Genomic DNA, 21,888 nt, shown 5'->3' on the forward strand with positions numbered 1-21,888 from the left:
TTCGACACTGGAACATTTGAGTGTTTTGTCGGGAACCAAGGAAGCGAACCTCAGCTCATCAGCACCATCACGGTGACTGTTCCTTTTGGTGTGGTTCTAGTGGTTTTCTTACCTTATCTTATAAAAAAAAGACTTAAAGAGCAGAATTCATTTTAACATCCCTCTGAAAAAATAAACACGTGGTGGAGGAGATAAGGATGGAGGAAACACCTATGTATATGTTGGAGTTGTGGTTGTTCTGTCAGCTGCTGCTCTGCTTCTTGGTTTTGTTTATCTTAGCGTCTTTACACATTTGGGGCAGATTTTAAACCAGCTGTTTCATGAACAACGGCAGGTTGAAGAACACAAAAATGATTTAAAAAAATGTATGTAATACAAATTAGTGTACATTAAATATTTATATTAGAATCTAGGCTTAAAACTTGGTTTTAAGTTTGGTTTAGAAATATCATCAGTTTCAGTTGTTCTCAGATTCTAAGACAGATTTTTCCAACAACTAAAAGATTCTACAGCAGAAGTTGTTGCCCTAAATTTTGGCTCAAGTAAAATAAATCTGAGGATCTGAGACGATGTAGTGGTTAATAAAGGAGAAGCATCTCAAACAGGATGGCTGGTGCATGAAGTGCCTTAAAAACAAAACAGTAAATGTGTGAATGTGGAAAACTTCACTCGACAAATAATTCAGAGTGACATCGAATAACAGCCATTTTCCAAACTGTAATTTATTCTATTCTGCTTAATTATTATTAATTCAATTCAACTTTATTTATACAGCACCAATTCACAACAAAGTCATCTCAAGGCACTTTACAGAATAAAGTCAAGATTATAAAGATGTATAGAAAGAAACCAACAATTCCCCCTGGAGCAAGCCATAGGCAACAGTGGAGAGGAAAAACTCCCTTGAACGGAAGGAATCTCCAGCAGAACCAGGATCAGGGTGGACGGCCGGACGGCCACTAACCTCGACCGGTTAGTGTCAGTGGAAAGTGAAGAGAGTAAAGAAAAGAGCAACAAAAGTAACAACAAATCATGGGGCAGGTTGGTAGGACCAGTAGCTGCACACTGGAAAACACACAGCTTCAAAGCCGGGGACACCTGCAGGAAGGGACAGAGAGAGGGCGACAGAGAAGGACAAAGACAACTATGGTAGAAAACACACAAAGGAGGAGAGGAGAAAGGGACAAGAGGAGGAAAGGAGCTCAGTGCATTGGGGGGTGGGTCCCCCAGCAGTGTAAGCCTACAGCAGCATGACTATAACGACAATATATATAAAAAAGCGGAAGGTTTTAAGCCTAGACTTAAAAGTAGAGAGGGTGTCTGCTTCCTGAATCTGAACTGGGAGCTGGTTCCACAGGAGAGGAGCTTGATAGCTAAAGGCTCTACCTCCCATTCTATCTTTGGAAATTCTGGGAACCACAAGTAGGCCTGCATTCTGAGAACAAAGTGGTCTACTGGGATGATATGGTGCTATGAGGTCTTCTATATATGATGGAGCCTGACCGTTCAGAGCTTTATATGCAAGAAGCAGGGTTTTAAATTCTATTCTAGATTTAATGAAAAGCCAATGGAGAGAAGCTAGTGAAGGTGAAATATGATCGCTCTTGCTGGTTCCAGTCAGCACTCCTGCTGCAGCATTTTGGATTAATTGCAGGCTCTTCAGGGACTTACTGGGGCATCCTGAAAGTAGGGAATTAGTTCGTTACTATTAGTATTCTGCTTTATTCAAAAGATGAAGCTGAATCAAGCTTTATCAGTTCATTCTCTGTCACAAGAAGCTTTGTGTTGTTGCGTGTTTTAAATATTGTTGTTTAAATAATGTTTTAAATAACTTCATTATACTTTAAGTTTTTGTTACCTTTTCTTTGTCTGTTTAAACGTAATGTACTAAAGAGGCAGTGGAGAAATGTGGGCAGCGATAAAATACTGATAAAATGCTGTCAAGTCAATACGACATGGATGTAGAAGTTATATCCTAGTTGAAAACCTTTCTTGTTAACACTTATATACATTCCCTGTCATTTAACTGATTATTTTAATTAAGCCTTAATAAAACTGTTTAAAATGTGGATGATTATTTTGTTTATGATCATGTGATAAAACCAATGTATTAGTTTATTTGAATCAAACACACACAAAGTCACAGACCTGAAGCCAAAACACTGGTTGTGGTTTTGGAAGACATGTTATCATGACTTATTCTAACCGTCCTGATTTCAGAGGAAGAACAGTACAACACAGTACTTATGAAGATGTACATTTATTCTACTTCACATGTAGATGTCATTGTTTCAACACATTTTAAAAGTAGAGTATTATTATTCATCCATTCTGTAAGAAAAATAAGTGTAAAAAAAAAAAGTACGTTTTAACAAAAACTGAGCTAATAGAAGTAGATTTTGCAGCAACACTTCAACAACTGAGCCAGTTTTCCTTCCAACCAACAATAATTTCAGTTAATCAGAAAATCACAGTGACAATGATTGTTTTATGTCCTATATTTGTCATGTAATTAGTTGGAACCAAGACATATTAATTTACTATACTATAAATATGACAAAGAAAAGCTTCACATCCTCACACAAAATATTGTTGTTTGTCTGTAGCTATAAGAGTTTAGACCCGCACAAATAACACAACTAGTCATGTACACAGAGGCGCTGAGGAGACCAGTCAGTGGTTTTTCGGGTTTGAAGATGTGAAAATCGACTGCAGTAAGGAGTAGGTGGCCACTGGTTCTGCTAGAAACTCTGAACACACACATACACACACAGTTAAACACAAAAAAGCTTGAAACTTTGTGTCAGCCATGATGGAGGCGATGAAATACTGATCTATCTGGCTCATCATGTCCAACACATTTATATCAGAAAGCTAAATGACCCAGTTCAACAGCACGTGAGTATGTGTGAAATGCTTGTTAATGCAGCTGGAAACAGGAAATGGACTGTTAACGACCACAGAGCCACTTGAAACATGCAGGTGACGTTGCATCAGCCACACTAACACTGAGCTGAGCCAACCTGTGTAAACAATCGTCACAGTCCTGTCACCGTCACACTAACACACATATCAGACAGAAAGTCGTAGGTGACAGACTGATCTATTTAGAGCGAAGCTACAGCACAAACACAGTATGTTAATTCAACAGCAGCCAGGTTCATTTCAGCTGTTAGAGAAACAGTTTTTGTCAGCTGGTGTGAAGTTCATCATTTTAGATTCAAACAATATAACACAGTAAAATCACTACCTGTGTCCCCTGTGGTTGGGTTTACGTGGTGATGGGACACTGGGACATTAACGTATGTTAGGTTTTCTCCGACTTCATCATATACCTGTTGGACCTCGGGACCTGGATTATTCAAAAATGAACAAAAGAATTTGAAATAAAGGTTCTGTGAAATCTATAAATCTACAACCTGCATTTATAATGACAAAATAGGAATCATGAAAATCATGTAAACTAAATCCCTCTTTACTACAGATGTCACTCTTTAATTAACTTTTCTCACATGGACACTTACTTTCTAGGTGTTGGACACATACTGTATATCACACTTAGTCCATGTCTGACCTGCAGATGTCTTCTTGATGCACCATCTCACCAGCAGAACCAGTGTAACCAGTGTAACCAGTGTAACCAGAGCACAGAGAGACAGAACAGACCACAGCACTGTCGGTGGAGGAGAGCTGGCGGATGATGGGGAAGGAAACGGGGTGGAGGAATGAGGTGGAAGGGTGGAAGAGAAACCTGGAAAAGGTATATTAACAAACATGTTTGTGGAAGAGAATCAGAGATTAGAAAAGGTTAAAAACTCTGTTGCACTTCAAAGAAAACAATGTGGGTTCAGTGAGAAACACTAGATATACTGAGAGTTTCCAGTGTCATATTGACACAACAGGTATAGTTGTTCCTATTCAACACTGCAGGATTGCAACTGACGCCACAAGAGCATCTTTATTTCCGCACAAATACTGTGTTAGGTTTAAGGGAAAGAGCAGGCTAACGTTGCATTAAGAGACTACATGGGTTAGTGTAAGTCACTAAGACTTCAGGGGACGTTTAAGCTACACAATAAATCACACAAAGCCGAAATGCGTCAAACGGTGACAACACCACGAACATGTACGTCCTAAAGTATCAGGGTTTCCACTGAAATACACTGAACTACACTGAACTCTTTGAGCGTCGATCACCAACGCTAACAAATACCTTAAGCGTTAGCATGTAACGCTGAGGGACTGGACAAATCTGTACTTTCTGTCTTTCTGGGGACAGGGAAAAAAAAGGTCTCACGCTGTACTTGGGATACTTATTTATAAATGTATAGAAATAATGTGGAAATTATTATTGGTCAATATTTACTTGCTAATTCATGTAAAGTTAGAATCGAAAATCTGTCTTAAAATTGTCTTACATTTACTTACTGAAGATAAGTTAACAATCACCTGTGACGTAGATCCAGCTGGGTGGAGACTCTCCATGACTGCTGATGTGACACTTGTAGAGGCCTTCATCAGACTTGGTAACATGGTGGATGGTCATGTGACCTGTAGGCTCAGTCCTGATGAGGGAGCCATCTTTATAGAAATCAGCTGGGAGCTTGGAGGGAGGACTCTTTGTTTGACAGTGCAGAGAGACATCATGTCCCTCCATCACAGGGAGGACAGGACTCTGCAGGATCACTGCTCCACCTCAACACAGAGACAAACTACAGCATTTCATCCATTTCCACACAGCTTCATCAACACTAACTCCACAGTCTGATCTTACCAGTGACATTTATGGTGATGCTGTTACTGGTTGATCCGTTTCTGGACTCACACCAGTAAACTCCACTGTCCCATGAGACGGTGTAGTTGATTTTACAGGAAGATCCAACTACTTTTCCCCAACCATCTCCACACAAAGCCACCTGACTGTTAGTTGTGTTCCTCCTCACTGTCCACCCAGCAGTCCTGTCGTCCTCTTCACAGTTAAGAGACAGAAACTCTCCGTCAAACAACTGAGAGCTGCTGGGACTCAAAGTCAGATGAGCTGTGAAGATGGATTGTAGAAAAGTAAAAAGGCCTTAAATTTAACATACGGTGAATTTTAGTAACCTAAAACCTGTAAAGCAACACAACTTTTATTTGAATAAAGTTTAAAGACCATCAGCAAACAGGGGCAGTCTATATACATTCAGAGTAGGTCCTAGGCCTAAACTCTTAAAGGTGTTGTAAATTGTCTTTTATGAAATATTGTGTTTTCTGTAGCGTAGACTGAGACTTGCATATCTATAGGGGGTGCGTCCCATTCATGGAGGCCGCCATGTTTCTACAGTCATGCTGAACAAACTCTTTTCTTGTTTATTTAAGCTAACAATTTTAGCTTGATGCTTTCCCAGGATTGTCGAGACGAAAGATGCCGTCTAAGCTGAGAGGGATGATGGAGAATGTCTCCTGTCCTCTGCATGACATGCTGGCAATGCAAGACTCATACCTCTAAAGTGCACTACTGAGTCCCACAGGAAGTAATTCCTTCCTGAGACCATCCATCATTATAACCCTTCCATCGGAGATCAGATACTGTGTTTACATACTTAACTTTATATTACATTTTTATATTATTCTCATTTTAATAGTATTAGTATTTCTGATTCTGACTTGGATTCTAACAAGAAGGACGTCCGGTTATCATGACGTCACTTGGAAATCGAGGGATGGAAGGTATTCACATGGATAAATGGTAAATCGTGCCCACTTGTCTAGTACTTTTCTACCTCATCTCTACTCAAAGTTCACTCACAATAACGCAATCACACACACACACACACACACACACACACACACACAGTGCAGTGTGTCCTCAACATTCAGGACCAATGTGGCCAATGAAAAGAGACCCGTACTAACCTCTGCTGGATGTGCAGCACAGCAACAAGTTAAGCCCTGAAAAGAATGAAGACCCAGGTCAAAAGGGGCAGAGTACCCCAAACCTATTAGAGACATCTCAGATGCTCTACTTCACTTTTTCAGAAGAAAAACCATATGAAGGTACTTTATAAAGTAAGTTTAATGAGCAAGCACTGCGTGATAGTGCAGAGGAAAACTTCTCTTTAACAGGAGAAACCTTCAAAAGAACCAGATTCAGGGTGGACGACCATGATCCAAACTAACCAAACCCCCATTTGATGTGGAAGATGTGGAAGAGATCAGACTAAAGACAGACCAACAAAAGACTTAACTTACGGCAGAGCCAGTGTAGAGTTGCTTCCTTCATCGTGCGACTTGACAAATTATGACCTAGTTTCTTTATGAGTCAAAAAAAAAAAAGCACACCTCCTTGTTCTCTGAGCTTGTGGTTTCCCCGTCTTCTTCCAATGCGACAGAGGTGACAGTGGTTTCATTTTGAAGAATAGAAAAGTGCCGTTGATAATCATTATCCCCTCAAATGTGACTAAATCTGCAGGGATTTGCATCTACAAACACCAATGCACAAGCTAATGAAGCAATAATATAGAATGTTATTATTTGTAATGTGGACCCGAGTCAGACATCGCTTTGTGGTAGGTGAGGCCAACCTCAGACCGGTTTCAATGAGGTTTAAAACCTACAAAGGAAGTGTTAAAACCTGCACATCTGACCGGCCCTGTTACAGGAAGACTGTGTGCACAAACCATCTAACCTTCCTTTTCTTAATCTTAACAAAATTGCAGGTTGGGTTTAGGTTTAGGGTAAGTTTCAGAAAATAATTCGAGCTACTTCCCTGCGTGTGTGATTTCTGGTTGTGGTCACATGGATTTGGTAAAAATATTTTCAAACTGAACTGAGTGTCATTTCTGGGAAGTAGTAAACTACATGTAATAAATCTACAATCGCACTTTCTATTTTGCAGCATGATGGTAGTTAAACTACATTCATATTTGCGTTTACTGGTTTAATTAACAGTTTCTCATGAAACTTAGCCAAACCAGAAAAATATGCACCATAAAATAATTCTTATTTTATCATTGTTTCTCTAAAGTGGCAAATTAATGTATCAGATGCTACAAACTGAAGAGGCTCATTTTTTAAACCAGTACTCAAGAAGGTTAAAGGGTGTTTATTTCTTCATCATGCAGCCAATCAATAATCTCAGATTAACAGAGATTTGCAACCAAATAGGAACTTTTATTTAAGTTATGTTAGAACTCACAGTTCCATTAGTTTTGGAAGACATCATTTGATTAATCTTCTTTGTTGTTTACCATATTGAGGTGTAAATAGCATCTAAATCTCTGACCTGTCATCTGATTTTCATCTGTCCAACCCAAATGTCTTCAGTGTACAAGATAAACAAAATGTTCGAACACTTTTGAAGTGACCTGTATATGCTTGTAATTGGTTTATGAAGAGAGACATTTGAAAGCAATAGTATACGAAAACATCCGTCCATCATTTAGAGGACCATGCGTTTTAATAGAGATACAGAAGAGATGTGTGAGGCACTGGTTCTAAGATAAGGTGCCAGAGACAACTCAGTTAAATACGTTTATTATAAAAAAAGATAGTTGGCAGGATGGAGCTGTAGTAAGCCCGCCGACTCACTAGGTGGTGCTGAACTCCAGCCTATGAGAGAGAGGACACATGGATCAGGAACTTAGCAAAGACTTGTGGGATATGGAGTCTAAACAGGAAACAAGACTGAAACAAAACGAGCGGAGTCTGGAGGGGAGGCAGTGGTCTTATGGGGAAAAGTGGAGTGTGGTCCTGGCAGTGTAGATAGATCCTCAGATGCAGCAAAACGGTGGAAGGAGCCTGTGGAACGTAGCCATGGTGAATCTCCAATTCCTGATGTGAAGAGAACTCCAATCTTGGTCAACACTGGCACATATGAAAATCCTCTCCGTAAACATTTACTAGGTAAAACTGGAGAATTGAACGTGTGGCGGACACTCGTCACATGGTACTTGGTAAAAACGTGTGCATGTGATGATAAAAGCACAGACATGGAATAAATCCTCTTCTTATAATGACGTGGTTACAAGGGCTCGCGACTATCTGGATTCTTCATGGGCAGATAACAGTGCTCGTAATCCTCAGTCCTTCGTGTGCTCGACAACAGAGAATCAATATGAAGCGATTTCTCACGGGCCAGAGTGTCAGGAAGAGTCAAGTCATTAAACGTAGCGTGGTCCAAACCGTAGACACACTGGTGAGAATGCAGACGATCTGGCAGCTTGGGGAGGGAACTGAGGATGTGATTAGTAAAGGAGAGTGAACGTGAAGGGACCAGGAACAGGAAGTGACTGAAGGAGTTAGAGATCATGACAAGATGTTAGAGTTGAAATTATACATCAGCTCATATGGGAATCAAAGGACATGATGTGGGTGATAAATGTGCAAAATAAGGCACAAAAATAAATCGCACATGAAAGCAATAATTAAAAGTTACAAGAAAAGTGGCAGAAACAGTGGGAAGAGCAGCGTAAGAAATACAAAGGAAAATAGGTGAAACAATGAGATGCATTTAAAACAGAACAGAAATCAAGCCAAAGACTCTGGGCAGTGAAGAACCATTATTCACTGTAGTTTGACTGATTTCTGCACAGTGCAGAGCTGTAAAGTGCAGAATGCAGCCTTCTTTATATAGACTGTGCTCAGCTTTTTGTCCTAATCAATATTTGGACATTATGGGCAAATGTAATCTCCAAACATCAGAACAGTAACTCTACTAACAGCTGGTCCAGCTGAGCCTTCTGTCGTCAGAAACAGACATCTCACTTCCTATTGTGTTGCTTCCTCACATCTTTCCCTCAGCGACACAAGGATAAGATAAGATAATATGTTAAAGAGACAGGACTTCAAGACACTATGATAAAAAAAAAGTATGATATTTAATGGATTTGGAAAACAGTTGATTTTACTGAAAAAAAATCAAATGCAATAGAAATAAATTAATATACTTTGGCGGTATTTATTGAGCTTAAAGAAGCATTTGATACAATTCATCAGGATCTGGAAAACCAAAGCAGGAGGATGACTTTAAGAAACACGCAGCTCTGTGAGTGATGGAGTGATGCAGTGTGTGATTCTCAAGGGAGGCAACCGTTTTTATTTGTGCACGGAAAAGTGATGATTACACAGAAAACATTACACTGTGCTTGGTACTATTACAATTAACAGATACGTTTATCTGGAACTAATGAGTTTAGATTTCAAAATCAATTAAATAGTTATCGACCGAGATGACGTGGTGGATGAGAAGAGCACTTGCTGGGGCAACATCCGGAGCATATAGCGCGGAAGGGAAACGATGATGCTTCTCTCCTGTGTGCTGGTGCTTGTCATTATGGCAGCGTCATCCTCTGGTGTCCATCCGTATAAACGTGAGTTGGTTGTGTTTGTGTTACATTTGTGTGCATGTATATCCCTCATCCACTGAGGTGTTGTGTTAGAAACAAGTTAGAAATTGAAGTGTGTCATATACTAACCTCTATGGTAAAGTCCTTAAAACGAGCCAGAGCGACTTGAAGGGCGTGTTGTGTTCTATGCTTCTGAAAATAAAAAAGGCTGCTGCATTGCAGAAAAAAGTATAAATAATATGTCAGAACTCATCCTCCCACTCCTCCTCACTCATTTTCAGCTTAAAATACTAAACAGCAGCTCAGATCATCTGTTCTTAAAGGATTGCATTTACATCTATATTACCTTATTCTACATGTATAATAATAATAATAATAATAATTAGGGCATATGCAGAGCACCCATATTATTACGTATGTATGGTGTCATGGTCACAGTGCACTTTCTGTTTTTGGACTTTTATTTTGTGGCCCCTTCTCCTTACTTCCTGTGCCTGGTTTTTGCCCAGTTTTGCCCTTGTTGTCCCTCATTTGCACCTGTCCCTTCCTCTATTTAAGTTCAGTCTTCCCTTCACTCCCCTGCCAGATCCTTGTCGTCATTGCCGTAACCATCCCTACAGTAGACTGTGAACTTTTGGAAAAACCTGACTTTGTGTTTCTTGGACTTTCTTGGCTTCATGGACTCTTTAATCCTGGACTCTGCGCTTTTGTGTCATTTTTGGTCTGAGGTTTGTCTTCTGTTGAATTTCAGTGTGTAGGTTTAGTCTCGAGTTTTCTCTGCTTGTTTGGTCCTGGTTTTTGTGTTTAAGGTCGTGCTCTGTTTACTTTAGTCATTAATACGTTTGTTCAGTTGTTTGTATCTTTTGATATTCCGTCAATCTCCTCTGCCTTTTTCCGTGAGTTTGTTTGTGTCTGTATCTGTTCTCAATCTGGTTTCTAGTATCCTCCTGGTAGGAGCGACTTCTGTTCACCATTTAAGTATCTGTCAAATAAAACCGTTTTTCGTTCATCCCTCGCACTGTCTCCTCTCTTGGGTCCATCCCTTAACCAAAACCGTGACAGTATGGTATTGAATGCAAATAATTCTTTTGAAATCTTATTTAGCATGTTAAGGACGGTTCTTTATTTTCACAAAATCATAATTAATATGAATTATTATTTGTTTTGGTAGTTGTTCAGGGCATTTGTGAGACCTAACATGTTGATGTGTGATGCACAGCACCATGTGGTCATGTTGTATGCATATATAAATGTAAAACAAAAAACTTTAAGATGTCCTTTATTTGAATATCTGTTGGGAGAGGTAGTACACACTTCCTGCCACTGGGGGGCACTACGAGAGTCTCACCTCTCTACTTCAGTCTGGCTAAAGCAGGGAAAGAAAACAGACCGATGTCGTCCTGTTGTTTATATCAGCATACAGCCCTCACATACGAGGTCTGTTACTGATGCAGTCTAGCAGATCAACAGTATATTTGTCCTGTTAAGCCCATTAATGTTCATGGTGATAATCAGACTTATAGATCAAAATATCTCCAATTAAACAAACAATCCTACAACCAAAGCTTTGTCTAATACAATCACACTGTCTAACATCTGTTGTGTCTTCATTTCTTCACTAGCATCACTACTTTTAACTTCTCTGCATGTTTTTCTCTCTGTTTCAGACCAGCTGAACCTGTCAGCTCACATTGGACATGATGTGACTCTGCAGTGTCAAGCTCCCACCAGTTCCCCCATTAGAGCCGCAGAGTGGAGCAGACCTGACCTGGAGCCACAGTATGTTTTCTTCTACAGGGATGGGCAGCCAGATAAAACCAACCAACATCCATCTTTTACAAACCGTGTGGAGCTGCCAGACAGTCAGATGAAGGGAGGTAACCTGTCAGTAATCCTGAGAAAGGTAATTAGCAGTGATGCAGGAACGTATGAGTGCAGAGTTAAACAACAAAGCACCACACGTAAGAAGAGAGCTGTTATTAAGTCTGAACCTGTCTGCATCGTCCAACTGACAGATATACAACCAGGTGAGTGTGGTCAGTGTGAAGACTCACAGTCATTAAGATGAGCAACTGGCAACTTGAAATGTTTCTTCACTCAGAAAGTAGCATTTGTTGTCTGTAACAGACATTCTTTATAATCAAGAAGCTACTTGATGAGCAGTGAAACATTTACAACAAGAAAAAAGTGACAGGCTGAATTTTATGTTTTACATTCTTTTAAGTGTCTGAAGCTCAGTTGGTAAAGGCAGTCGTCCATGGACCACAGGGTCAGTGGTTCGATCCCCGGCCCCTGTCGAAGTGTCCCTGGGCAAGACGCTGAACCCCTAACAGCCCATTCCCCTCCCCAGCTGTGCAGTGCTGGTCCAAGCCCGGTAGAAATTGGGGAGGGTTGCGTCAGGAAGGGCATCCGGCGTAAAAACTGTGCCAAATCAACATGCGGACAATGATCCGCTGTGGCGACCCTGAACTCACGGGATAAGCCGAAAGCACAAAAAAAAACAACAACATTTTTTTCAGTTGACCAAACATTCCCAACAAGATAATTCTATTCCTCCTTTAGGAACTGTCACCCAGTTTGTGTGATAATTAAGGCCGTCGGTGAAAACCATTCCGTGCAGCAAACGCTGGGCGAGCAGAGGGCAGGATGGGTATCAGGTCATGCTGTCATAAGTCTGCTGGGCCTGATGAGGCAACACCTTTCTCTTTCTCTATCAAGACCTAACCTAGAAGATTTTGGCAATTCCTTCTGATTTTGGGTGTGATGTCAAACCATTTCCCTGATTTATAAAAAGTCATTATGTGTTGCTTTCTTTTTTTCTGTGACTCCAGTGTAAGCTGATACGAGGCAGACAAGACTACATGTCTGTACTGCTTTCCCTGGTAGCTGAGTCAGTGTTTCTGACAAGCACGCTGCCTCATCCACCAGGTAACGCACACAATACCCCACAGAGGTGTGTTGATTTAGTTATTCCATCATATTTACAGACACATCTTATGTCTTTTCATTCAAAAATATCAGCAAATGCTGATATTTTTAGAGGAATCCATTGTTCCCTCTACCTTTGTCCTGTCCTGTCCTGTCATGTTCATCCACAGGCTCATCTTTGGTAGTGTTTGTCTAAGTTTTAATGGCAGTCGCTCTTGGCTTTAAATTGCTTCCGGTCTTCATTTGGAATAAGGAATTAAGATCTGTGCACATCTTAACGCAGATCTTAAGATCCTGCACAAACCCACGTTTTCTTTTCGGTTTGTCTTGTTTAAATTCTCTTATTGTGTCTGCATTGTTTGTCTATTACTTCTGTTTTTTCTTGCAAAGCAGTTTGCGACACGACACTTGAAAACATTTGCAGAGAAAATATTGAATTTATTTAGGACAGGATTCTATTACAGACACTTTTTCTAAGTGTTTTGAATTTGCTTCTGCTCCACAGAAGACTCAGCTCAACGCAGTGGGGACGGAGATCGCAAGGCTGGAGATGTTGCCATGTTAATCTTTCTCATTTCTGCCTGTGACACTTTGATTCAAGTTACTATTGGTCACATTTAACAGCTAGTTAACTAGTGTTAACAATGTGCCTCTATTGCAAAACTCTTAGTCACTTAGTATTTGGATGTTTGCTGTTAGAAAACAAAGAAAAAAGTCCATATACATAAACTTAACCTCTGCAATGGCCTTTGATTGTTTTAAGCTACACTTAGAAACATATATTTAGGATGGATAGAGCCCTGCTTCAACTCTTTAAAGTCTTAGTCTTGTCTTGGTCTTGATACACTAAGGTCTTGGTTGTGACTTAGTCTGACTTAAGCTGATCTTGACTGCAGCACTGCATTCATTATCTTGAAACTGTAGTGACCTATGAAGTCACTGTTCTTATTCTGTTTTGTCTGCTGGCATGGTGATGTTAATGTTGCCCAGAAGAATAAATATTAATTAATATTATCTTAACTGCAGTACGTATGTAAATGAATGCAATTAAAGTAAATGAATGCAATTAAAGTTCCCTCTGACTTGCCTACATTTAAATATCTCCCTACTTACAACTAAAAAACGCCTCCAGATGACATCACTAGGAGCAACTTTTAGTTCAAAACATGTTTTGGATTTTGTTCACCTCACATCACTTTATTTTTCATTGAGTGTCCACTTTTCTCTCCCTGCTGCTTTCCCACACAAGCAGCCCACAATTTTAACGTATATGTTATTCTGAATGCATTTACTGGATATAAATGTATTGACTATATTTTATCAGCTAAACAAAGAACCATAGCTCTAAGGTCTTTAGCTAAGATTCGCTTTTGCTGTGAGGTCAGTACTGTCACACAAACTTGTAGTCAGGTTAAATTTGTGTTTACATTCGTTAATGTCTTTAGGTTAATTAGTCGACAGTCACTAGCCAATTGAATAAGTGACCGTGGTTCATAAATTATTGCGAATAAGTTACAAAAAACGTTGGTGTGGTACTAATTTCATTTCATTAATAGAATTATTATTGTGTCAGTGCATGTGTATTAGAGTTTATGCACCATGTCCATCTTTACTGTGACAGCTTGGAGTACAAGTCATAAAACCCACCTATTCAATGCTAGAACAGCCTGATAGTTGTTCTCATGTCTGACATATTCTAGTCTTAGTCTTAACCTGAAAAAAAAGTCTTGGAAAGACTGCGGCCAAGAGGACAAACACGTGTAGCTGTGCAGCTTTCACAAACCTTTACAGATCACTTTTTGATCGTATTGGTTTATTTATGTTGCAGAGAAACAAACAAAAAACTATGGTTTGGTTCCTTGTAGCTGTAAAACACGAAGTGTAGGAGGAATATAAATGTCCTTAAAAAAAGAAAAAAAAACAAGCCCTTTCTCTGCTGAATGCTCCTAAAACACACAGGTTTATGAGAAACTGTTGTGGAAACCATCATTGATGAGTCGGACTGATTTTGTGTTCTACTTAGACCAACCTGCATAGTCAGGTTGTTAACATAACAGGTAAGTACAGCACAGTGTTTGCATATATGTTTCACAGTAAACATCTCTATATTTCACTGTAAAGAAATGCAGCAATAACTGAAAGGAAATCAAAGACTGTGCTCCGGTGAGTAATTGTTGTTCCTAAAGTTGGCGGGATTCATAAGATGTGTGCTAACAGGCACCGTAACCAAACAACAGAAGCCACATGTACTGAAACTGAACCCCAGCCAGCTTCCCCTTCACAAAAACATCCCACCTGTGACATGAACGAACAAGCCAAAGGTTCAGATGCTGCAAATTCACTAATGTCCACGATCGAGGCCCAGAAAAATAAAAGTTTAGCTCATAAGACAAGCAGCTGCACGTCCTTTCCTTTTTAATTCAGGTCTTCTGTTCTCCTCACGGCTGAGTAGACAACTGCTGGATCACTCTGCAAAGACGATACTACTTTTGCCCTTATTACTGCAATATTACTGCAAGTACTGCAACTAATTTTACTAGATAAGTCAGAGAAATGAATCAGAGAAATATTTGAATATAGGGAAGACGGAATTTTAAAAGCATTAATGTACATTTACGCTCTAAACTAAAGCCACAAAAAGCAAATAGCAAATTGGTGAATTTGCCCTTTAATACCAGTTTTAATATAAGTTATGATCAGAATTTCATAAAAAATATGATCAACTAATAAATGCTGATGTATCATTACATGTTGACCAACTGTCAGCACATAAAGTGGCTAAAATCAGCTTCACCTTTACCAACAATGACCTTTGACCCTTATATTTCATTAATTACTCTCTGTTTTCCCTGCGTTCATAATAATATTGTTTAAGATATGATAATATATCTGTTTCCCCAGTGAAGTACTTTTACTTGATTAGTGAGTTTGTGTACTTCTACCACCTCTGTATACAGTGTATGACATGTTGCTGTGTAGCTGCTCAGAGTGGACATGTTGACCCTCGTCCTCCATGACATCAATGCTAATGTTGTGACTGATACTGAGATTATCAGTTTGTAGCTCTGATAGAGACATCAACACATTCAGAAACACAGATGAAGTATTTAATGAGGAATTATTAAGATAAAAAAACTGCAGACACGAATATTCAACCAAGTGAAGTTTTAAGAATTGGCATGTTGTGTTCCAACCTACTTGTTCTTTCAGATGATAAAAAAGCAGATTTCACTACAGATTTAACCAGAGCAGTGAAACTGAGGTCTGAATCTAAAAAAACACCCAGATCTCAACTAGCACCACAGGACAAAGTCCTCAAATAGTCCATTATCTTGTCTTTCACTGAAAGACAAGATTAAGTTTAATGAACGATCCAGCTGTACATGAATCCATTAAGATACCTCAATAAATACAGAACAACACAGAAACAAGACAAAACTAAATGAATATTGTTACATTACGTACATTATTGGTTACATTCAATCATGGATTGTAAGATAAATGAGATAAAAGATTTCAGGTAATTTACTCATTATCTTCATTCACAGCTGCTATTACATGTCAGAAAATGAGGAAACACTTTAACATCACTGCAGTGCTGGCTTCAGTACAAACTTCAAACTTTCAGACCTGAGAAGCTGGAACATAAAAGATTTTGTTGCTCGCTTGGAATATTTATGCAATAGTTAAAAGTAGTACTGTTTATAGCTTATTAGCTGCAGCTCCACATTCGACTAGTAGTCACACAAACAATAATAAGTTGTTGTTCTGTGTGTAGCTGTAGGACTGCAGACACACACTCGACATAGAATGGAATAAATAAGGAATCAGCAGAGGCGTAAAGGGCTGTGGAGACCAGGTAGTGACCAGTAAAACCCTCAACAGGATGTCACTGCCGCGAAGTTTCGAAACTGGAGCTCAGTAAAGAGTAGACGACATCTGTTTCCGTCAGAAACTCTGAAAACAAAACACCCACACATTACTAAAACAGTAAAGTTTGAAGTGACACTTTCTGTCGGCCATCTTGAAAGAAGACCCTGCCTCAGCCAGCTTAATATATCCAGAAACACATGAGCACAAACTACAGTTGTAGCTGAGTGTTTCTAATAAACTGACAACTGAAGGTATCCAACCATTGTGTGTTTAGGACAGGAGTCAGCTCAAACATATAAGAACATTAGCTGCTTAAACTTTACTGTGAACCGGTTATGTCAAACAGAAAGCCCTGAAGATGCAGCAGTGCAGTGTTTTATCTAAAGAGGTTTACAGTATAAAACCATTATCACAAATTTAAGACCTTTTCTTGCACCATCACTTCTGTGAAGGAAGAAATAAACCAAACTCAGTTGTCATATACAGAAGAAACAGGAAGTCGAACCAGCGACGCTTTTTTTTTGCATTTTCACACATTGCACCCACCAGGGTGACCAACACTTTGGTGGGTGCAAAGGTCAGCTACTAACAAGGATCAACCAGATACTCTGTTGTGGTCATGTGGTTTTTACAGCCTGAGGGGTCTTATTATGTAGATGGGTTGATTTCAGCCATTACAAAGTTCATGTTAAGTAGCTCACGTGATCATCAAAATTAGAAAGACTACATCTACATTTCACCCTTTGGCAGATGCTTTTATCCAAAGTTCAAACTTCTGATTTCTGTCTTCAGGCAGGTTTTTGGAAATTGGAAGTGAGGATGCTGAGTGTACAGAGTTTTGCATGTGATCTTGTGTCCTGCTATGGGACCAGCAGACCCCCTTCATTCGCAGAGCGCAGTGAACCTCTAGTTCCGGTCTTTTCAATCAATCAATCCAACACAACGGCATCAACATCAAGTCCGCAGTGATTGTCCGTACTAAGTTGTCCAGAAATATGGGGGTCATCATTGATGATCAACTTAGCTTCACTAACCCAATGCCTCCGTCTCCAGGGCAGCAGATCTGACCTCTACAACATTAGATAGGGTTAGACTCTACCTTTCTGAATATGCAACCCAACTCATTGTGCAGGTGCTGGTCATATCTCATCGTTGATTACTGCAATGCCCTGTTAATGGTGTTACCATCATGCACAATCAAACCCTCCAGATGACCCAGAATGCAGCAGCATGTTTCATTTTAATCAGCAAAAAAGGACCCGTGTCCCACCACCCTTCAGATCTCTGCACTGGCTTCCTGCAGGTGCCCTCATCAGGTTCAAAGCTCTGATTATCACCTACAGAGTGGTCCACTCAACACCTGCCTAATTGAACTCTCACATCCGGGTCCACAGTCGCTCCTGAGCTCTGCCAGCGAACAACAGCTGGTGGTCCCATCACCACACAATAGGCTAATATTTAAAAGATTATTTGCTAATCTTAGTAACTCTACCACATCCCTAAGTGTTTTGTGTCAAGTTTCTCATTAGTTAAAATGTTTTTTAGTGAAACTTTACAACCTCTATTGCAATTTTGAAACAGTTTTAAATGGATCTAGTGAAACTAAAGGTTTTCCTGTTTAAGTTGTTATGTTGTTGAACAGCTTTATTATTTTTTTAAATTACTAAATTCATTATATCAGTAGACATTGTTTTGTTGTGTTGTAGCTCTGCCACCTCACAGCTAGGAGGATGCGAGTTTGTGTGGAGTTTGCAGGTTCTCCACATGCTTGCGTGGGTTTCTTCTGGGTACTATGATTTCCTCCCTGTCCTGGTGTGAATGTGAGTATGAATCATTGTCTGTCTGTCTTTGTCTCTCAGTGTTGGCCCTGACATATACTGGGGACCTGTCCAGTGTGGACCACGCCTCTCACCCAGTGACAGCTGGGATAGACTCTAGTCCTCCAAGACCCTGATAGGATGAGTGGATACAGATAATGAGAAGAAAAATGTTGTTTCTTTCATCTGGTTAAAGAAAAATGGGATAGGACATCATCAGCACAAATGTCCTCACAACAGTGGTCTCAAAGCAAAATTTGCCCCACACCCACACCCACACCCACACACACACAAACACACACACCCACACACTCTCACTACCTTTGTCCTTTGTGGTCTGGTTCTGTAGGTTATGTAATATTTTGATGTTACTGTATATGATGTCATCGTCTTCCACTTCCACCTGGGGACCTGGATCAAACCACAGTGAACATAATCTGAGAGTCCTAAACAGCAAAGTGTAAAATATAGAAACAATGTGCACAACATTTTATACACGTAATCACACAAAGCATCGATGACTGTGAGCACAATAAAATAAATAATGACGGGCATAATTCGGATCAGTATATACAAAACTGTCCAAAATGGGCAGTTGAAAATGCCCTGTGATAACTATGTGTACGTCACACTAAGGACAAAATCAGCACTTGGAAGCTGGAGCTCAGTAAAGAGTCGACAGCCTCTGCTTCCGTCTGAAACTCTGAAAACAAAACACCCACCCAATAATAAAACAGTAAAGTTTGAAGTTAAACTTTCTGTCGGCCATCTTGAAAGAAGTCTCTAACTCGGCCGACTTATTATATCCAGAAACACATGAGCACAAACTACAGTTGTAGCTGAGTGTTCCTAATAAAGTGACAACTGAAGGTATCCAACCATTGTGTGTTTAGGACAGGAGTCAGCTCAACCTATAACCTCAGATGTTCCAGCTGCAGGTGAGAAAACCATTAGCAGCTGATTCATTGTATGTGGTAGGATCTGTGATGTCTTGGTCTCCAACATCTACCTCTGGATAACAATATAATTTGAGAATTGTAATGAATATTGAAGGAAATATGCTGTAAAGATAAATGTTAAAGTTAAAAAACTCAACACAAGCGAACAAAAACAAGAAGTAAAAAGAAGTGTATGTGTATAAAAGTTAAAAAAGTAACAACTCTATTTTTTCAATTTTTTCTGCCTGCACACACACACACTCTTTATACATCTGGCTCTGCAGTGAGTCTATATCTGACCTTCGGTTTTCCTTTGATAGTATCTTTTCACCAGCCAAACTACGGCCAACAATGCAACCAAAACGGAGAGACAGGAAACGGACCACAACACTGTCAGTAGAGAATGGGTGAAGTGTGATGCAGATGTGCTGCTGAGGTTTCCTGTACAGAACAAAAATAATTTTTCGGTTTTGAAAAGGTACATATGCTTCACTCATGTGCAGCCTCTTCAAATCTGCTGCACAAACCTAGCAATGAATGCTCATTTCAAATCTATCTGGGAGGTCCTCAAAAATGATGTTCCTACGCAGTTCATATACTGTGAGCGCCTAAGCTCAAACAATAATTTCAGAAAACGTTTATGCTGTAGTCACAAAACTGGATGATGTGCTGCAAGATCAGACATTTTGGTGGAAAATATATGTTGGGATCGGAGAAATATTATATGTTTATTTATATTTTAAATATATTTTTCTCGGTTTCCTTGGGCAACCCGAGAAATATATTACTGTAAAAATTGAAAGTTTTAGCTTTTCTGTCCTCACCTGTGACCGAGATCTGGCTGGGTTGGGCTGTGGTTGTAGGTTCTTCTGTAGAGGGAATGCACCTTGTCAGGTGAACATGTGGATGACATCAGTGTTGAAATCAAAGTGAAGCTCCTGACCTGTGACGTAGATCCAGCTGGGTGGAGACTCTCCATGACTGCTGATGTTACACTTGTAGAGGCCTTCATCAGACTTGGCAACATGGTGGATGGTCATGTGACCTGTAGGCTCAGTCCTGATGAGGGAGCCATCTTTATAAAAATCAGATGAAGGATTGGACGCAGGGCTCTTTGTTTGACAGCTCAGAGAGACATTATGTCCCTCCATCACAGGGAGGACAGGACTCTGCAGGATCACTGCTCCATCTCAACACAGAGACAAACTACAGCATTTCATCCATTTCCACACAGCTTCATCAACACTAACTCCACAGTCTGATCTTACCAGTGACAGTGATGGGGATGCTGTTACTGGTTGATCCCTCTCTGGACTCACACCAGTAAACACCACTGTCCCATAGGACAGTGTAGTTGATGATACAGGAGGAACCGACTCGTTCTCCCCAATCACCTCCACACTCTATTCTGGTCTTTTCACTTGTGTTCCTCCTCACTGTCCATCCAGCAGAGCTGTCATCCTCCACACACCTCAGAGAGACAGACTTTTCGACAAAGAGCTGAGAGAAGCTGGAGCTCACAGTCAGAGAAGCTGGGACATTCAAGAGTAATTAGTTTAATATATGTTTGAAATATATTAAATCAAAATGTATTTCTTAAAGCTTAAAGTATAAGCTAAGTATTTCTTAGCTTTATGGTGGTAAAACTCACAAATAAGACCTGAATAAGAGACATGTACAAACCTCTTGTGGAGATGCAGCACAGGAACAAGGAGAGAACTGAAGAGAGAGAACATGAGTTCATATGAGACCAGACCAGCAACAGAGGATTTGTGAATGTGCTCAGTTCCTGCCTGACATAACACTCTTTTCACTTGTGATCAGAGAGTCCGTGTGACTCATAACACAAAGTGCAAATCCTCCTTGGAGCCTGTGGGAAAATGTGACACCACTGGGAGGAAGTGTCTTCCTGAGCCTCCTTTGGATGTTACCTTGCCCTCAAAGAAATGAGCTTAATGTGTAGCATAACTTTGCAGACTGGAATGAACATGAAGAATGTCAATGTTTCTCAGGGTCGAAATTAAAGGACGTCACAGGACATTTTCAGTCACGTTCACGCTATTACATTTAAGTAACGTTGCTGAACACATTGTATTCATTCTTTTAATAAATTATTGATGACTAGTTCTACTTTGAACCCTCAGAGAAGAATATCAGGAGGTAGTCACCTTCAACTGTACTGTACTGTGTTTGTTGGGGTGGATCCTGCAACCATGCATGTTAGCCCCCCTTTATTTTAAAATGGCAAAAAGAGTTTGCCAGAAATTAAAGTTACTTTTTAATCGCAACTTAAATGCAAACTTTGCATTCATTCATTTATTTTTCTCTAACTTTATTTCAAATAAAATTGACTATTTGTGTTACTTGTGATGGTAAAAGAATATTTCCACAAGCTGAACGTACATTGTTGTTTTGTTTAGGGCTAAGTTTGCGTCTCCCTTGATAAATTAATAAAAATGTACCTGCAAACATGCATTAAATGTTAAGTTGCTGAAAATAAATGATCTGTTTTATTCTTTTTGCTGTTTAAACTTTTGCACGTGACTGTAAACCAGTTTTTGTAGCACATTTCCTGAAAAACCCTTGAGGACCCCGTTTGAACATCTATCATTCTTTCAAAGCAGAGCTCAACAACACTACTACTGTAATAAATTATAAAAAAAAAGGACAGAAACAAGATTGGACTTACAGAGCAGACACTGTAGATGTGTTTCCTCCATTGTCTTATTTACTGGTTTGTGATCAACCTTTTGAATTTTTGTGAGACAAATCAGGTAAAGCCCACCCTCTTCCTCTTTGCAAGTTTGTGGTTTTTCTCCCCTGAATCTTCTGCTACTGAGACCGAAGCACTGTTACCTAACATGTGTTGTGAATATATGAGTACAGTAAAAAAAAAAAAAAAAAAAGGCCACAAAATGGAGGAAATAAAAGTAAACATCAGCTCAACTTGACCTTAAAGAATTGTTTCTTTCTAATGAGAAGGTCAGTATAAATCTTTCCTTAGGT

General features: G+C 39.7%; 4 protein-coding genes across 7 annotated transcripts in view; 2 read left to right on the forward strand and 2 right to left on the reverse strand.

Annotated features, from left to right (window-relative positions):
• Positions 1-21,888, forward strand: part of LOC137137944 (coxsackievirus and adenovirus receptor homolog) — a 94,958-nt gene that overhangs the window by 35,877 nt on the left and 37,193 nt on the right. The window lies entirely within an intron of this gene.
• LOC137138168 (low affinity immunoglobulin gamma Fc region receptor II-like) lies at positions 2,299-7,972 on the reverse strand. The gene is made up of 7 exons (XM_067525175.1): positions 6,232-7,972; positions 5,896-5,931; positions 4,775-5,038; positions 4,450-4,695; positions 3,575-3,751; positions 3,251-3,352; positions 2,299-2,750 (listed from the first exon to the last, which is right to left on the reverse strand). The coding sequence occupies exons 1-7, from the start codon at positions 6,260-6,262 to the stop codon at positions 2,674-2,676; spliced, it is 933 nt and encodes a 310-aa protein (XP_067381276.1). The 5' UTR covers positions 6,263-7,972; the 3' UTR covers positions 2,299-2,673.
• LOC137138169 (butyrophilin subfamily 1 member A1-like) lies at positions 8,218-13,329 on the forward strand. 3 transcript variants are annotated; one of them, XR_010915904.1, is made up of 4 exons: positions 8,218-9,350; positions 10,994-11,353; positions 12,158-12,254; positions 12,760-13,329. XR_010915904.1 is itself a non-coding variant. In XM_067525177.1 (4 exons), the coding sequence occupies exons 1-4, from the start codon at positions 9,278-9,280 to the stop codon at positions 12,873-12,875; spliced, it is 522 nt and encodes a 173-aa protein (XP_067381278.1). In that variant the 5' UTR covers positions 8,218-9,277; the 3' UTR covers positions 12,876-13,329. The 3 variants fall into 3 exon arrangements, 2 of the variants coding, with proteins under 2 accessions (XP_067381278.1, XP_067381277.1); XM_067525177.1 differs by having other exon boundaries at positions 10,994-11,229; XM_067525176.1 differs by lacking the exon at positions 12,158-12,254.
• On the reverse strand, positions 15,354-21,692 carry LOC137137923 (low affinity immunoglobulin gamma Fc region receptor II-like). Of its 2 annotated transcripts, XM_067524753.1 has the most exons (8): positions 21,572-21,692; positions 20,566-20,601; positions 20,151-20,414; positions 19,826-20,071; positions 19,707-19,751; positions 19,183-19,323; positions 18,266-18,355; positions 15,354-16,211 (listed from the first exon to the last, which is right to left on the reverse strand). In XM_067524753.1, the coding sequence occupies exons 1-8, from the start codon at positions 21,600-21,602 to the stop codon at positions 16,144-16,146; spliced, it is 921 nt and encodes a 306-aa protein (XP_067380854.1). In that variant the 5' UTR covers positions 21,603-21,692; the 3' UTR covers positions 15,354-16,143. The 2 variants fall into 2 exon arrangements, with proteins under 2 accessions (XP_067380854.1, XP_067380855.1); XM_067524754.1 differs by lacking the exon at positions 19,183-19,323.

The sequence above is a fragment of the Channa argus genome, chromosome 12 (assembly GCF_033026475.1).
Source record: "Channa argus isolate prfri chromosome 12, Channa argus male v1.0, whole genome shotgun sequence".
Classification (NCBI taxonomy): domain Eukaryota; kingdom Metazoa; phylum Chordata; class Actinopteri; order Anabantiformes; family Channidae; genus Channa; species Channa argus.

Coding starts and splice junctions, on each gene's coding strand:
- LOC137138168 (XM_067525175.1), bottom strand. CDS start 6,262: ATGAAGGAAGCAACTCTACACTGGCTCTGCC. Junction 5,932..6,231: donor AACTCTACACTGGCTCTGCC/GTAAGTTAAGTC, acceptor CATTCTTTTCAG/GGCTTAACTTGTTGCTGTGC. Junction 5,039..5,895: donor GTGCTGCACATCCAGCAGAG/GTTAGTACGGGT, acceptor CCATCTTCACAG/CTCATCTGACTTTGAGTCCC.
- LOC137138169 (XM_067525176.1), top strand. CDS start 9,278: ATGATGCTTCTCTCCTGTGTGCTGGTGCTTGTCATTATGGCAGCGTCA. Junction 9,351..10,993: donor TGGTGTCCATCCGTATAAAC/GTGAGTTGGTTG, acceptor TCTCTGTTTCAG/ACCAGCTGAACCTGTCAGCT. Junction 11,354..12,759: donor ACTGACAGATATACAACCAG/GTGAGTGTGGTC, acceptor TCTGCTCCACAG/AAGACTCAGCTCAACGCAGT.
- LOC137137923 (XM_067524753.1), bottom strand. CDS start 21,602: ATGGAGGAAACACATCTACAGTGTCTGCTCT. Junction 20,602..21,571: donor ACATCTACAGTGTCTGCTCT/GTAAGTCCAATC, acceptor CTCTCTCTTCAG/TTCTCTCCTTGTTCCTGTGC. Junction 19,324..19,706: donor CAGCCAGATCTCGGTCACAG/GTGAGGACAGAA, acceptor TGTTCTGTACAG/GAAACCTCAGCAGCACATCT.